The sequence below is a fragment of the Salmo trutta genome, chromosome 26, assembly GCF_901001165.1.
Source record: "Salmo trutta chromosome 26, fSalTru1.1, whole genome shotgun sequence".
Classification (NCBI taxonomy): Eukaryota; Metazoa; Chordata; class Actinopteri; order Salmoniformes; family Salmonidae; genus Salmo; species Salmo trutta.
Window position 1 is genome coordinate 18,972,782 of NC_042982.1, and position 14,305 is coordinate 18,987,086.

The following is a 14,305-nucleotide window of genomic DNA, read 5'->3' on the forward strand; positions in this document are numbered from 1 at the left end:
GGAACTTCCGTGTCTCGCCCTCCTATAAATACTCCTATATTACTAGTCGGTTCTATTCATAGTAGAATACAGACAATACTACAGGAAACACTGATAGAAACACTAACAGTAGCTCAGTTTAAAAATAAATGCCTTGCATGTCATCACTCACGTGCCTCTATTCAACTGCAACGCAATGAAAATATGACAATTATGGGCCTATAGGACTAATTATTATAAGAATAAATTGACTTGTAACTAATGACAGTTATACATGCTACATTGCTCTTATGAACAGAAACCTACAATATATTGATTTGCCTTTTTCAAAATGGTATAATGTAACATAATATTTCGTTTGAATTTGTTAAACAATCATCACTGATAAAGAACTTACACTTTATCCTCAAATATACTGCCAACAGAGGGCGCCATACACTCAGTGAACTACTGAGGTCATGTTTCACAAAACCGTGTGTGTGTGTGTGTGTGTGTGTGTGTGTGTGTGTGTGTGTGTGTCTGTGTGTCTGTGTGTGTGTGTGTGTGTGTGTGTGTGTGTGTTTTCAGGTCTTTGACCATTTTAAGTTCTATTTTGTAAGGCGGTATTATCATTAATTTAGAGGCATCATTCATCTGATGTTGGGAGATAATAATTCGGCTATAATTGTAACATAATAATACTAGTAATAGGTAGCCAAGTAAGCAGCTTTATTAATCATTCATTAAAAATATTATTATTAATATTAAGAATTTCAAACGTATTTTAACTGTATCCAGTAGATACAAAATATGAGTGAACAAAACTTTTTAACACATTGTTTTTTTTATTGAAATTTTGAGATAATTCAACAAAAAAATGAATTTACCCGGACAACCAGCATGAACGAGATACGCTTTCAAGTTAAATATATGTATATATAGATATGCATTGTGCCCCATTTAAAGATACATGTTATCATCCTCTCCTGTGGAGTGAAATGACCTGAGGTTTTTCTATATCTCTGCCTCTCCTGCAGATAATAGTCAGGTAATGTGACAAATAGGCAGCTTTCTCACCCTCTATCTCTCCCTCTCTCGTTCTCTCTCTCTCTTTTCTGATATCAGTTTTTGCAGACATAGATTGCAGATAAACATGGCACACATGTCTGTTTCCTTCACGTGTCACAAGCAGATAATCAGCTATGCCTATGCATTACATTTAAAGACGTTCTGGTTCAAACCAACAAGCGCTAAATAGCTTTCATTTACAGAAGGCCCATACGTTCATGTAAAATAAAAAATTATAAAAAGCAATGAGTTAAACTCTAAATATTATATACACGCCAATGTACAGTTTTGAATAAATTAATACCAATTGCATATTCTTGGATTCCTTTATAGCTTATTTACATAATTAATTTTTAATTACATAAATAGTTCAAACATTTTTTCTGGCAAAAATGATAGGCCTAAGCTTTCTTCTATCAATTATTTTTAACGAAATGTTTATTTTATCCATCCCTTTTGAAATAGCCTATGTTTTGAAAACCTTTTGGATGTAGCTTGTTTTCCTGTCATTCTACAGGTTGCACACCCATGTTGCACACCCATGTTGCACACCCATGTTGCACACCCATGTTCATTCAGTACTTATGCTGTTGCAGTGCTCTCATCATAAATCAAAAGCACGTCTATTGATTATAGTTCGATAAAGTTCTTTCTTTCTTCAGTCCCTAAAAACAATGCCACGACGTTTCCACTGTCCTTTTAACATCAATATGTTCAACATGAAGAATGTTCTTAGTAGGTTTTCCTCCTTGTGGTATGGTATCCTCTCTGTGTACTCAAGTTTTAGCCAGCAGCCTAAAAATTCAGTGCCCACTTTTGGTTTTCATATTATTTCGATGCTTCAGTTTCCTACAACATTGAAAGCGTACCCCACACAGTAACAGTAGGCGTAGACGCTGGTTCTGTCTCCTTCATTCCCTGCTTCCTTGCTCAGTCCAGGCGCGAGAAAAGGTAGGCCGGTATTGCCATTTCCTCGCGTAATGTGCTGTACAAAATGTTTAATAAAGTCCTCTGATTTTCAAGCCAAGTCGTGGTGGAATATATTATTCCATTAGTGAGATCACTTAGGGGAGTCTCTGGGGGGATACGTCTCTCTCTGGCTCTCCAGGCCGCTCACTAGTCTCTGGATGTTTTGGAGCTCATTGATAGAGTCCTTCATCGATTTGGGAGAGCTGGTCCTATGACTCGACCCCGCTTTGTTGTTGTGGATATCAGGCACGGGACTCGTCTCCCTGCTGCCCGATTTGGAGGATTCGGAGCCGGGGTTTAGGCCGCCTGGCAGGCCGGTGGTGAGTAGGCTTGTGCTCTGGGCCATAGACACCGGGATCTGGTAAGGATTAAACCGGAGCCGAGGGCGGGAGCTGGTGAGAAAGGGATTCCTCGAGAGCGAGCTGGCTGTAGTGCTGGCGGGCATGGCGGAGGCCGCGGCTGCAGCAGCAGCCATGTAGTTGTATGGGTATGGGAACAGGCCTCCAAACGTCGGCATGGGAATGCCCTGAAATCAGACAGGAGAAAATGGCAGTTAGTGCTGGGACCGTGTTGGTGATAGTGATATATTCAGACCATGATGTAGCCTACTCAAATGACTAGGCCTACTGAACCTTGGGGAACCCGCTCAACGACCAAATTATGCACGGCCTGAATAGCTAGTTCACTTCAATAATTAAACCTACAAGGAAGTCGTCTTCTCCGATGTTAAAGAAACTCTTAGAATAATGAAGGCAATACGCATTGGATGCTAAAAAGGAGAACGCTTATTGCCAATCCAAAGGGGGGTAAATAAAAGCAAGGCCTTGCGTTTTTGCGCCCACACATTTCCTGAGTGGTTGATTTATGGGTGCTCTTCTAAAGCATGTCATTTGAAACAAATATCAGACTGCTTTGAAACACAATTAACAAAACTGTTGTTCAAAATAATGGTAATAATAATATATATAGGCCTATACCTTTTTTGTCGCTATTCTGCCAGCATGCGTCCTCACTATGGTAAGCGTGCAAGAGACCCAAGCTTCCCTAGGCCTAGTGGCAGTGACCTGATAACCCAACAACATACTGACACATTGAGTTCTGCCCAGAATAGGGCCTGCTGAATCTAGCCAGTTAAATGGTACAAAGCATAGCGTCTACAGTGGACTTTTGGCACTACGTTTGGACATACTTGTATGACTCGTGCCTCAACTTAGTGTATATTAGGTGTGTATTAGGTAGTTGTTGTGGAATTGTTAGATTACTTGTTAGATATTACTGCACTGTCGGAACTAGAAGCACAATCATTTCGCTACACTGGCAATAACATCTGCTAACCATGTGTATGTGATCAATACGATTTTATTTTATTTTATTGGTCAAAGCCTATTCTAGGCCTAAAGTCAAACGAATATAATGGCCTATAAGTGATCTCCGAGTTCAAACAAACAATTTGTTGCTGTGTAGAATGAAAGTCTCCCTTACCTGAGAGGCGAGCATGTGCTGCGACAGATGGAAGGGGAAAGGGTTTCCGGTGCCCTGGGCGGAGAGGCTGCCGTTTTCCATACCACTTGCTCCAGATACTGACGCCAATAGATGTCCCATGCTCATAGCAGAAAACGCTCCTGGGCCCATAGCGAACTGTCCAGGGTGAAATAGCATTTGTCCGGCGTTCATGGGATTAAAAAACTGCTGGCTGTGCAAACCAGACAGGGCCAGACTCTGCAGGTGGCTCGCGCTAAAGTGTGACGGGCTCTCTGTTTGAACCATGAGCGGGGAGAAACTTTCCTTGCTCGCGCTTATCCCGCCGCTGTCTGTGGTGTTCTTTTTTGACGAATCTGTATTGTCTTTCCTGTGCCTGTTCTCCGTTTTGTCTCCTTTCTCAAGGTTCCTGAATATGGAGTTGCTCGGCTTCCTTGAGCCCGGATAGTCGTCTTTCTTGTCCAGACTCGGCTTATCCTTCACCCGGTCCTCGCACCACGGGCTGAAGGGAGAGGGCGGCTCCGGTCCAGGGCTGTTCGATGCGGTACAACGCTCATCCAGATGATCAAGTTCTTGTTCACTGTCAGTACAGGTTTTATCATCTGTTATAAAAAAAAGTTGTAGTCAGAATTAGCTGTATGTTGGTGGGCCTAAATGTAAAATAACTGACAAAATTCCATGCCATGCTCAGACTTAAATAAATACAAATATATCATTAATAATGGAAAGTAAAATAGCAGTTGAAACGGCAGTGGTTACAACGTTCACACACACACACGCACTGTGTAAGTGATTATTTTAAGTGTACAGTCATGATTTAGTGTTAACATGCCTTGTCTAACCGTTTCCTTCCTACATGTCAGCCCAAGAGACTTACTCCGACCATTAACATGTGGCTTTGTGTTGTATTTTTACCCAAGACTAAATAGACTTCAGTTATGAATCGAAAGTTGAGCAGTCAAAAGTTAGTGTTTTTCGATGGTCAAATAGCCTGATTAAGTCTATGCATTACAGCAGGAAACAGTTATTTCATATTTCAATAATAAGTGAGTTGAACAAATAGCCTGTCACGAAAGAACATTGGAAATCTAAAGAACATGAGCTGCTGAAAACGATCAAAGTACATTTTGTAATTAGAAAATGTACAATTACTCTGTGTTTTCTTGGTAAATTGCATTTTTTGTTGCACATGAATTTTATTATGTAAATCTAATACTTTGACATAATAAATGAAATGAAGTTATCACAAACCGTACACTATTGGTTATAGGCCTAAAGCCTATTCTCTCAAACAGGCTAAATTACTAGAGGATTTGGCCTATAGCCTACATAGTTCAGCCACCATAGGTCTAAATGCCATTGGCCACAATTGCATTATTATGTTTAAGCTTATCAAACGAACTGAGATTTAGGTTTAATATAATGTATTTTACCTCGGCTGATTCGACTGAACCTAAGCGGGCTGGATCCAGGTCCGACTGGGGAGTGCGCACTTTCTCGGCCAGTTGTTGGTTCGCTAGAGGAGGCATCAGAGTCGCCCCCGTCTCGGTCTGCTTTGCATTGGTCTTCATACATCCGCAGGGACGGAAGAGTCAACTGTTTCCTAGAGTTGAACGGTTCCCTTTTAATAATAGTGGGTACATGTATTCAAGTAAGGCATCCATACACCATTAACATGACATGATGCCAGCATTAGGCCGACCTACATTCAATGATAAGCCTACATCAGAGTTGAGAATAGCATGCATTTTGTTAACTTATAAACAGATGAAGGAATAACGTTGGGGCATAGTTAAAACATGCGTAACATAGGACCAATGCATATGATCATATTATGATCATATAATGTCTATAGAACTAGGCTAGACTGCACAGTGTGATGGGTGAATGGATATAACCTATGCTTACCTTTTCTCTCTCCTTCCATTTCCGGTGTCTCTGAATCCTTTGGCAAAAGGGTTATTATCAATCTTCAGCTGTGTGATCTGTAGACAGGAGAGAGAGAAAATATATTACACAGTGCAGGGTGTACACAAGATACACGATAAAAACAATGACAAATAGGCCTAACCATAGACGTTACAATTAATTATTGTTATTAGTAGTATTAGTCGTACTAGTAGTAGTATTAGGCCCATAACTCGGCCTATGGGCATATAGGTCCAGTTAGGCCTATGGTAGGCCGAATAATGTCTTGACCTATATATAGGGTCACGTGTTTTTCTCCACTTGATTTAGCCTGATATATTTCTCCCACATACATAGTGTCCCGTTAAACACACCGAACAGAACACACTCAGATGAAAGAAAGCCCCGGTAGATGTTGCATTATTAATAGGGGTTTAATGACGAGGCGTTATTCTCACGAGCCCCATGAGAACCATACAGTGTTTCTCCATCCATTCTTTTCCAAGAGAGTGAGAGAGGGGGGAGAGCTGAGTGGGGGAGAGCTGAGTGGGGGAGAGCTGAGTGGGGGAGAGCTGAGTGGGGGCTGCGTCATGCAAGGCATGTCTGGAAAAAATATTGCATGGGCTTTAAAGCCAACCCTGTCACTGGAACCGCTGTACACGCCGCTTGGCCTAAATGTTTCGATACGGGGTTTGTCCTGTTTGAGAGGCCGGTGTTTTCCCCTCCTCGCCTTGTATGGAACTCTTGAGGAATTCGTGAATCGACCAATCAGGGAGTCACTTTTCCCCATCTGTCACGCTTTGATTGTGCAGGCAGCCTCCGAAACAGTGTAGTTCGGGGACAAATTGACGAGGCTAGTGCCTTCTAATCGATTGTGACTCTTTGTCATAAACTTTACGATGGCAACAAGACCACCTCTGACACGGACGCCAATTAGACTCATGGAGGGGAAGAGGAGAGGGGGCGCAGGGAGCTAGATCATTTTAGACTGCAACTAAAATAAATACTCACCATCAAACTTCGGAATTACTGACACCCTGAATAACCATGGGGAAATCAGTCTTTAACCAAATGGTGTCAGTGTCCAAAGAAGCGCCATCTAATTAGATTTGAATGGTATTGTAGCCAGCAGCATATCGTCCATAGCTCATAGACGGAAAGACAACAGCAATAGCCAACCTTTTCAAATACGTATTTTACTAGTCAAATATATGCCTGCAATTGCAGGCTAAACTGGTTACGTAAGGTTAACCATAACATTTGACAATGATGACCAACATGCGGTTTGATTGAGCAGGTGCATTTAGTCCTACAGATTAAAAACCCTGCAGAAACGGTTTCACTGTAAAGTATGCCTTTAACGTTCGCAAACAAAGATCATTAAATGCAACAAGGTTAAACAAACGAGTGAGGCCATCTAATTCCACAAATGAGCCAATTATTCACAGCATAAAAACAAACAAAACTAAATCAAATTTGAACCTCAGATTAACCCTTTGCTGATACAAAATCGTGGCATTTGTGTGAATATAGGCCCAACCTCTTATGGCGAGGTTCTTTCATGGTCTCGAACATGAATGTAGCCTATGTTAAATGCCACTGTATTGTACAGTATTGTATGGGCTACTGTATTACATTGCTGACCTTGTCGTTTTGATAAGCTGTGACAGCGATGAAGTCAGTCTCCGGGAACACGTAAGTCCTGAACGTGCTGTAGGGGAGCTTCAGGATGTCGTTGGCCCTCACGATATGAAACCTGGGCTGGTATTTGTGCATGGAATTAAGAATCGTCTGTGGAAATATGGGAAAAAATGAATTATTAGCGTTTCATCGAGACCATCTGATGATATGTCTATCTCAAAATAACTCGTAGGTGATTAACACTATAAAATGAGATTAAAATATGGTATTATTATTTCTTATACTAATTATTACTGGGCCTAGTATCATTATTATTCCTAACAGTGATTCGGTCTAATTTAGAATTGGGCCTGGTGTGTATTCTCAAAATGCAAGAGAACACACCTGTGGTCAACTCAGATCGAGATACAAAACAATATTAAAGATAAACAGTTAATGTAATGTTTGCATTGTCATATCTGCTGGCCAACCTACTGGGTATCTGATAACATTTATAACATGTATATTATATACATCCATTAACTACAACAATACGTAGGCCTATACACAGTGGCTGGATAATTACATGTAAACTTTGGATAGCCTATGGCCTACATCTATCAAAACACTGTCTGCAACATTTTGCAAAAACGTCTGGATGCGTCTGGCATGTAAATGTTCAATTTGTTTACAGTCGGTTTGTTTGCACATAGGAGCATTGAACACACGCTGCAGCTTCTCTCTATATAGCCTACTTATTGAGGTATCCGTCATTTCCCTCTTCTCCGCGGATCATTTTTTACAGTAGGCTACAAAAAACACTTCAGGGACCGACGGCGAAACACGAATAGGCACGGCCTTGGAGTTCGAGTACAGGCTACATCCATACACTGTTTTTATTCCACGCTGCTCAAGCTGACTCAAGACAATGAGGCTAGATCGGAGCAAAGCTATCAAACCGAAAGGACGCCACAGAGACTCGCCCTTTCCAAACCGATTTCCACTCTGCCTGGTCTCCTTGACCTGATTTCTGAAGTCCATAATCCCCAATTCTCACGAACTTCCTCTTCGTTTAAATGAGGCTTTTAAAAAATAGCAAATCTAATACTTGAATCATGAATACAATCCTCTTCCACAATCGTGCACAACTCAGTTTTATAAATGTGTAATTGCGTTACATGACTATTTCTACCAACAAGAGCATGATATTAGATTTATAGGCTACTTTTATGACGCTTTAGACATTCTGGGAGATCATATTTGGGAAGAGGCCTGTAGACATTGAGTTGAACAATGTCCTGGCAACAACCTGACAATACTAAGCCATCTATTGGGAAAAATACAGTGGCAATACGTTAGGCCTACTAAAATCATATTGCAAATAGAATGAGAATATTCAAGAACTATAGAAATATCTCGCTCAAAAAATACAACAGTATCTGTCTTTAAATACATTGTGTTACACCAAACCTAAAACATATTGTCTATAAAATGTGTGTAATTTATTATTATCCATCAGAAATACAATTGCGTGTTTAAATGTAAATAAAAGTCAACATACAGTACTTACAAATCCATGCTTGTCCGATATATTGTTGGTCAGCTTCAGTTTATGAAAAGCCACCGGCTTGGCCATCCACTGCTCTCCCGTAGCTGGGCTATCCGGGTGAATGTACATTCTTTTGGGCATCTCTGGATCGGCCTTTCCCGCTACCATCCAGCGAGAATTGTGGAATTTGTAGCGGCAGTCGTCGGCAGCGACTATATCCATCAACAGAATATACTTGGCTTTTTTATCAAGCCCATTTATTCTGACTTTAAACGGAGGAAACATTCTCCTGGAAGACAAATATGCGTGGAATTATCTCCATGTAAGATTATTCATACAAATATGACATTTAATGTTGTCAGACAAGACCCATAAATCTGTAACATTGTAATAAGACGTCAATAGGCGACTTGCTCTCACTTCTTCGTGTCCAGGAAAATGCAACACCAAGTCATCAATATAGGCAAATTATAAAGTAATATTCATTGACAGAACTGTCATTCATAATAAAAGCATTCCATCGAATTATGTACATGCAACTTTGCAAATACCATGATAGTTGTAGGAAATAAAACGAATAAGGTGTAGGTCCTAATAGCCTACTTAAAAGTACTTTGTATTTATTTTCTATTGTTAATTCTAATATTTGGGAATTCGTCTGCAATCAGCCGAGTGAAATATATTTATGATATGACACTATCAGGTTAAATCACAATCCTCTTTTTTCAAGTCTGACAGTCTGTTTACAAAATCCAGAAGCTCAACTGTCATGACAGAATGCAGTTTGATCCATATGCTATTCTCGTCTTACTGACTAAAGCCAGGGGAGTTTTTTCCCTCTCTGGCAAGACTACTAGCTTAAACTAAATTCTACATTTTCAAAATATGTCAAATATCCTTAACCGTCAGACGCTCCAAACTTGATTATAACTTCAGAATAATCGTACCATCGAAACGAAATAAAATGCTATCAAGTCAGGTCACAATGATAAAGAAAACTCTGATTGTATTTATCACTTTTAAGTTAAATAATTAACTTATTTCGATGATAAACTAGGCTTATAAATTAAAAAACATGCAATGAAAAACACAATCCCATCGAGCCCGTCTAGCCTAGCAGGGCCTGGACTATTACCTGTAATCATAAATGTAGCTACTTCTTTCGTACCCTCTTTGCTTTCGCCATAATCTGGCTGTAGCGTTACAGAATAAATCTGAACACAATGCACATCTGAACACAAAGCCTATACAGTGTGGACAATGTTTGTCCCACCAAGATGTACACGCTAAAATCGCCACTGATGGACAGAGACTAACCATGACGCTGTAGTCAGCTTCGCTGGCAATAATTGTCAGAGCGCACTCTCACCTTCCAGATTTGGTAATAACCATCTCCGTTCCTATTTTGTGAAACTGGTCCCATAGATCCTTGGCCTCCAGTGTGACTTTAGGGTCGTCCTCCACCTCTTCCTCGGGCTCCAGGCTCTTCAAACTGCGGAGATGAGCCGCCTGATGGTGGTGGCTGAGAGCCGGGTGGAGCCCTGCCTCCGCGGCTCCGACGAGATGGTCCGACATGGGCTTAGTGAGAGCCCCGTGTGGCAGAGTGAGCGTCGGGAAGAAGGAGGGCTGCGCGGCCGCTAGGAAAGCTGACATGGAGAAGTCGGTCGGCCGGTGAGCGTGGAAAGGGTGATAAGCCATGGCAGTCCCTGTGAAAACTGGATCTCTCATCGGTGCATCCAAAATATCGAAGTGAAATGATGATATACAGTGATATTCTCCCCCCTGGGCAAAAATAGTATGTCCGTTTCCAGAATAATTTATTTCAGTCTTATTTCTGTAAGAAGTATACAGAAGTAATTTCGAATACGGTGCCAGATAGCTAGCCTATGAATAGACGCGTTATAGATGGTTATTATCTGAAAAGAAATGAATTGATAGGAACTAGCCTATACTACAAGTAATCTCCCGTTGGTGGTACCTCCACGAATTGCGAATATCAGTCAAAGATAAAGAAGCAGCGACGCTTTGAGAGCAGAATCGGGGTTTCCTTCTTTCTCCCCACCAGTCGCTTTGATAAAAATAAGATGTCTCTCTCGGAAGGCTAGAGCAATCATTCCACGCGGACACGGAGTTGAAATGGTTAGATCTTGCCCTGTTCGCTGTAGAGCTGTGACTATCTCACATGTCCTTCCTGCCTCGATCCCAACACTAATGAACCAAGCCCCTTTGATTGCTGATTTTACGCTTTCTGGACCAATTGTGGGCCTCTATAGGCGTGGTTTTGACAGCTCGAGCCAGGCTCTAAGAGAGGGGGGTGGACAACAAGGTGTCGGAAGCATTAGCAGTAAGAAAACATGTCAACGGAATAAAATATTAACCAATGACAGGAAAGCTCGGGAAATCCCACCCCTATCTCCAAGCCAAACACCGGGTCAGCCCTCAAATCTTGGCCGGTGGAGGCATCACCTCGGTCGGCTTGCGCTTTATACTTTCGACGAGGTGCATAACTCCAGCCCAGAAACAATACCCGAATAGATAGTCTACGTTTATTGCTATTTAGTCGCTTTCATTATAGCCTAGAGGTTGGCTAAATCAAGTTAGTAGGCTATACCGGTGATTGATTTTTTTAAAGTATGAATTTAGCTCAGGAAAACGAAGATTCCAAATAGATTTCTTTGTGGTTCCATTCCATGTGAAGATTATGTTGTCAGTTTAGGTCCATTTTTACATCATAGCCATTATATCTGGTTTCGTTTGTTTAGAAATCCGCGTGCAGTTTTATCTGTTGAAGTGTTGATCGTGGTTTGGCCATAATAACATAGAGTTAGTTCCCTCACTGGTTGTGCGTAAGGATATACTTACAAAGACTATGCTGAGACGGTAAGCGAGTCCACAGCCACCCGTACCTGAATGGTAGGCTATCGGACTCGATTTAGTGATTATATTTCAGGGCTGTCCATTTCCGTGACTCGCTGCTGTTTTGTGAACGATTCACAGCAAGGACAGCGACTAATAAACCGGACATTGCCACTTTAAAAACTGCCCCGGGCCATTCGAAAAGCGCAGAGACAGATGCTGCGCCGAGGCAAGAAGAAAAGAAAACGAATGAATTTCGAGAGCAAAATCGACAGATAGAACGCGGTGAGTGCTTGCTTATAGCCGTACAGAAACTAAATATATGGTTTTCTTCTGATGTGTAGCCTATCTATGTCCTCTTCACTTGGTTTGAGGCATAATAAATTATTCATGCTCACGTTATGACCTACGCAAAGTGATTAATTGTACACTCACATTAATTGTACATTCACTATTTGATTGCCTTATAGCCTAAATAGTGACAATAATAATACCAGGAATAGCCTGACGTAGCCTATCGATAGCTCTCCTATACTGTACTGTATTGACGTAGACTATTCCTTTTATGCTAATATGACCTTCTTCGTTCTCATTTTCAGCATAACCTGAAACAGCAATGAGATGATTTATAATAATAGATTATCATGAGGGCAGTCTCTCCTCTGAGCGTGAGGGCACAACAGCGTCCTGACAAGCCTGAACAGTTTGTTGGTATGTGTCAAACCCCATACAATACATAACACACTTGAGACCATTGCAACGACCCCTAAGGCGACCCGACCAAAAACTTGGTCTTGGTACTGTTGTGTTGTACCTTTAAGAAATCCATTCTGTGGACCCTTGGCTTGATTAACTTGAATTCCGTTGGTTAAAGAGCCGTTTGGCGCCAGTCGGCTGACGCACCACAATAAGAGCAGACACTTGTCACTTCATATTTACCCTAAAATCCAACCAGCAGCGAGCACCCTCCAATCCCCCTAGCCATCTACGCCAAAGCTGCGGCTTATGCCTGGAGTTTTTGGTCTGAGAATGCTCTTTCAGAGGGATTTTTACTTTGCATCAAAATGTAAGAATTTGGATACACGAAACAGTCTGGCCAGAAGTTTATCTGACGCAGACTAGTGGAACCGGTTCCGCTCTAGCTCAACCCAGAACATCGTCACTTTGACATAAAAACTGAAACAAAACTCATAATCCTTCCGAATGAGTTCGTCTGATACAAACCACACATTTCCGATTTACCCTTCTATCGCAGGCTGAGTCGCTGTTTGTGTATGTCTACATTTCTTCCCTATCAGTGTTCGCACAGCTCCATTGCCATTAGTGTCAATAGAATATAACACAATCCTTTCCAAGTACATGTTGAGAGTTTGAAGGATTTACGTTCGATTTGAAAAACCCCGGAATTAAATGAAATGTAATCTATGCGTAATTTATACGTAAAAGTAGCATACTTTTTAGAGTTTCACACCTTTGACATGGTATAAGGTGCAATAGCTTTTGGTGTTGTTTTGTGGTCTATTCTAGTGCATCAAGGTTATATGGCTATCTTACTATCTTATTCATATCATCTGATTAGGAATGTACCACTAAAAAAAGAAATAAAAAACACCCTGTAGAATGAGCCTTGGTGGTATGTGGTGAGACACGTGTTACTTAAATCTGAACATGAAAATCCCAGCAAAATCCCCAAAACGTTGCTTTAAACTTGTAAATTCTAAAGAAACTAGAGACAGTGGAATCTTTTTTGGAACATAGATCCCTTGTTTTTGCAGACCTACCCGTCACTATGCGCTATGCAATGTGCAGTAAGATAAAACGAATTGATATTTATTCCAAAACTCATTTTGCTTCCAATAGCATTTTTATCTGAGAGACATTCTGTAAATGGTTTTATAGACTTCTTATCACACCAGTCGTGCTCAAAATTGTAGTGAATTTAATTAGGCCTCGTTGTCAAGCCATTTTGTGATCACAGCGAGCAGAATATATGCAGCATGTAGGCAGGCCTTTATCAGGCTTGAACTCAATCAATTATTCTGAATAACTTCATGGGAATCTTTATGGTGTGGCCTAACTTACAGGAATCAGGTAAATTGTGATTATTTCATTTCTAGTATGAACAATATAATCAGAATAATGGGAAATTGTTGAAACCCTGTAGAATTATTGTTGTTATAATAGGTTAAGGATGGTCAATTATGCATAATGGATAAGGATATAACATTTGGTGACTACTTTTCTAGCTCATTAGGCCCAACATGTTTCATCATTTACTTTTGTGAATATAATGTTCTTAAACCTTTTACAGTTAGGGAATGTATGTATAGGGCTACAGTTTCAGTGCTATTTAACATGGCGCCTATTTCAGATCTATTTGATTTAGCTCGAGTACATTTTTTAAAATCAAATCTCACATTTTTTAAATCACTACTCTTCCTTGGTACTTGTGTTTTTCGTCCTATATAGGCTATACATTCAACTAGTGGTCGACTGAGTCAATCAGTAGCCCAGTCAGGGAAATGAAGTGCATTCTAACAGACGATATACTGCTGCTAAACTATATAGAAGACTCATCGTTAAAGCTTAGCCTACTTACTGAAGTTCAAGTTGGGCAGAAGAAACATTCTGAGCGGGAAAATATTAGCACCACATAGAGAATGTTAATGGTTTCTATGTATATACTTCAACAACTAATTACATCAACAACGGGTTTTCAGTTACGCTCCAGTTATTTGCTCTGTGTACCCACATGTACAGCGCCTTCATAAAGTATTCACACCCACCTTTTTCAACATTTTGTTGTGTTACAGCCGTTATTAAACATTTATTAAATTGAGATTGTGTGTAGGTCATTGACACAATAACCCATCATGTCAAAGTGGAATTTTGTTTGTA

General features: G+C 40.6%; 1 protein-coding gene and 1 long non-coding RNA gene across 6 annotated transcripts in view; one reads left to right on the forward strand and one right to left on the reverse strand.

Moving 5' to 3' along the window:
* Positions 1–783: 783 nt before the first annotated feature.
* Positions 784–10,904, reverse strand: LOC115163325 (T-box transcription factor TBX2b). Of its 5 annotated transcripts, XM_029715115.1 has the most exons (8): positions 10,462–10,904; positions 9,921–10,421; positions 8,564–8,840; positions 7,027–7,173; positions 5,383–5,459; positions 4,908–5,095; positions 3,478–4,076; positions 784–2,521 (listed from the first exon to the last, which is right to left on the reverse strand). In XM_029715115.1, exons 2-8 carry the CDS (start codon positions 10,277–10,279, stop codon positions 2,087–2,089), a joined length of 2,082 nt encoding a protein of 693 aa, XP_029570975.1. In that variant the 5' UTR covers positions 10,280–10,421; positions 10,462–10,904; the 3' UTR covers positions 784–2,086. The 5 variants fall into 5 exon arrangements, with proteins under 5 accessions (XP_029570975.1, XP_029570976.1, XP_029570977.1 ...); XM_029715116.1 differs by having other exon boundaries at positions 8,573–8,840; positions 9,921–10,904; XM_029715117.1 differs by having other exon boundaries at positions 4,908–5,077; positions 9,921–10,904.
* A 43-nt stretch (positions 10,905–10,947) lies between these two features.
* LOC115163326 (uncharacterized) overlaps positions 10,948–14,305 on the forward strand; it is a 10,241-nt gene continuing 6,883 nt past the window's right edge. The window contains exons 1-2 of the long non-coding RNA XR_003869729.1: positions 10,948–11,692; positions 12,007–12,118. This is a non-coding gene — a long non-coding RNA (uncharacterized LOC115163326). The remainder of the gene's footprint in view (positions 11,693–12,006; positions 12,119–14,305) is intronic.

Excerpts from the sequence above, each read along its gene's own strand:
- LOC115163325 (XM_029715115.1), bottom strand. The coding sequence starts at position 10,279 with ATGAGAGATCCAGTTTTCACAGGGACTGCCATGGCTTATCACCCTTTC. Across the intron at positions 7,174-8,563 it reads AGCATGGATTTGTAAGTACT|ACGATTCTTAATTCCATGCA; the intron begins GTATGTTGACTT and ends ATATTTCCACAG. Across the intron at positions 2,522-3,477 it reads AGCACATGCTCGCCTCTCAG|GGCATTCCCATGCCGACGTT; the intron begins GTAAGGGAGACT and ends GTCTGATTTCAG.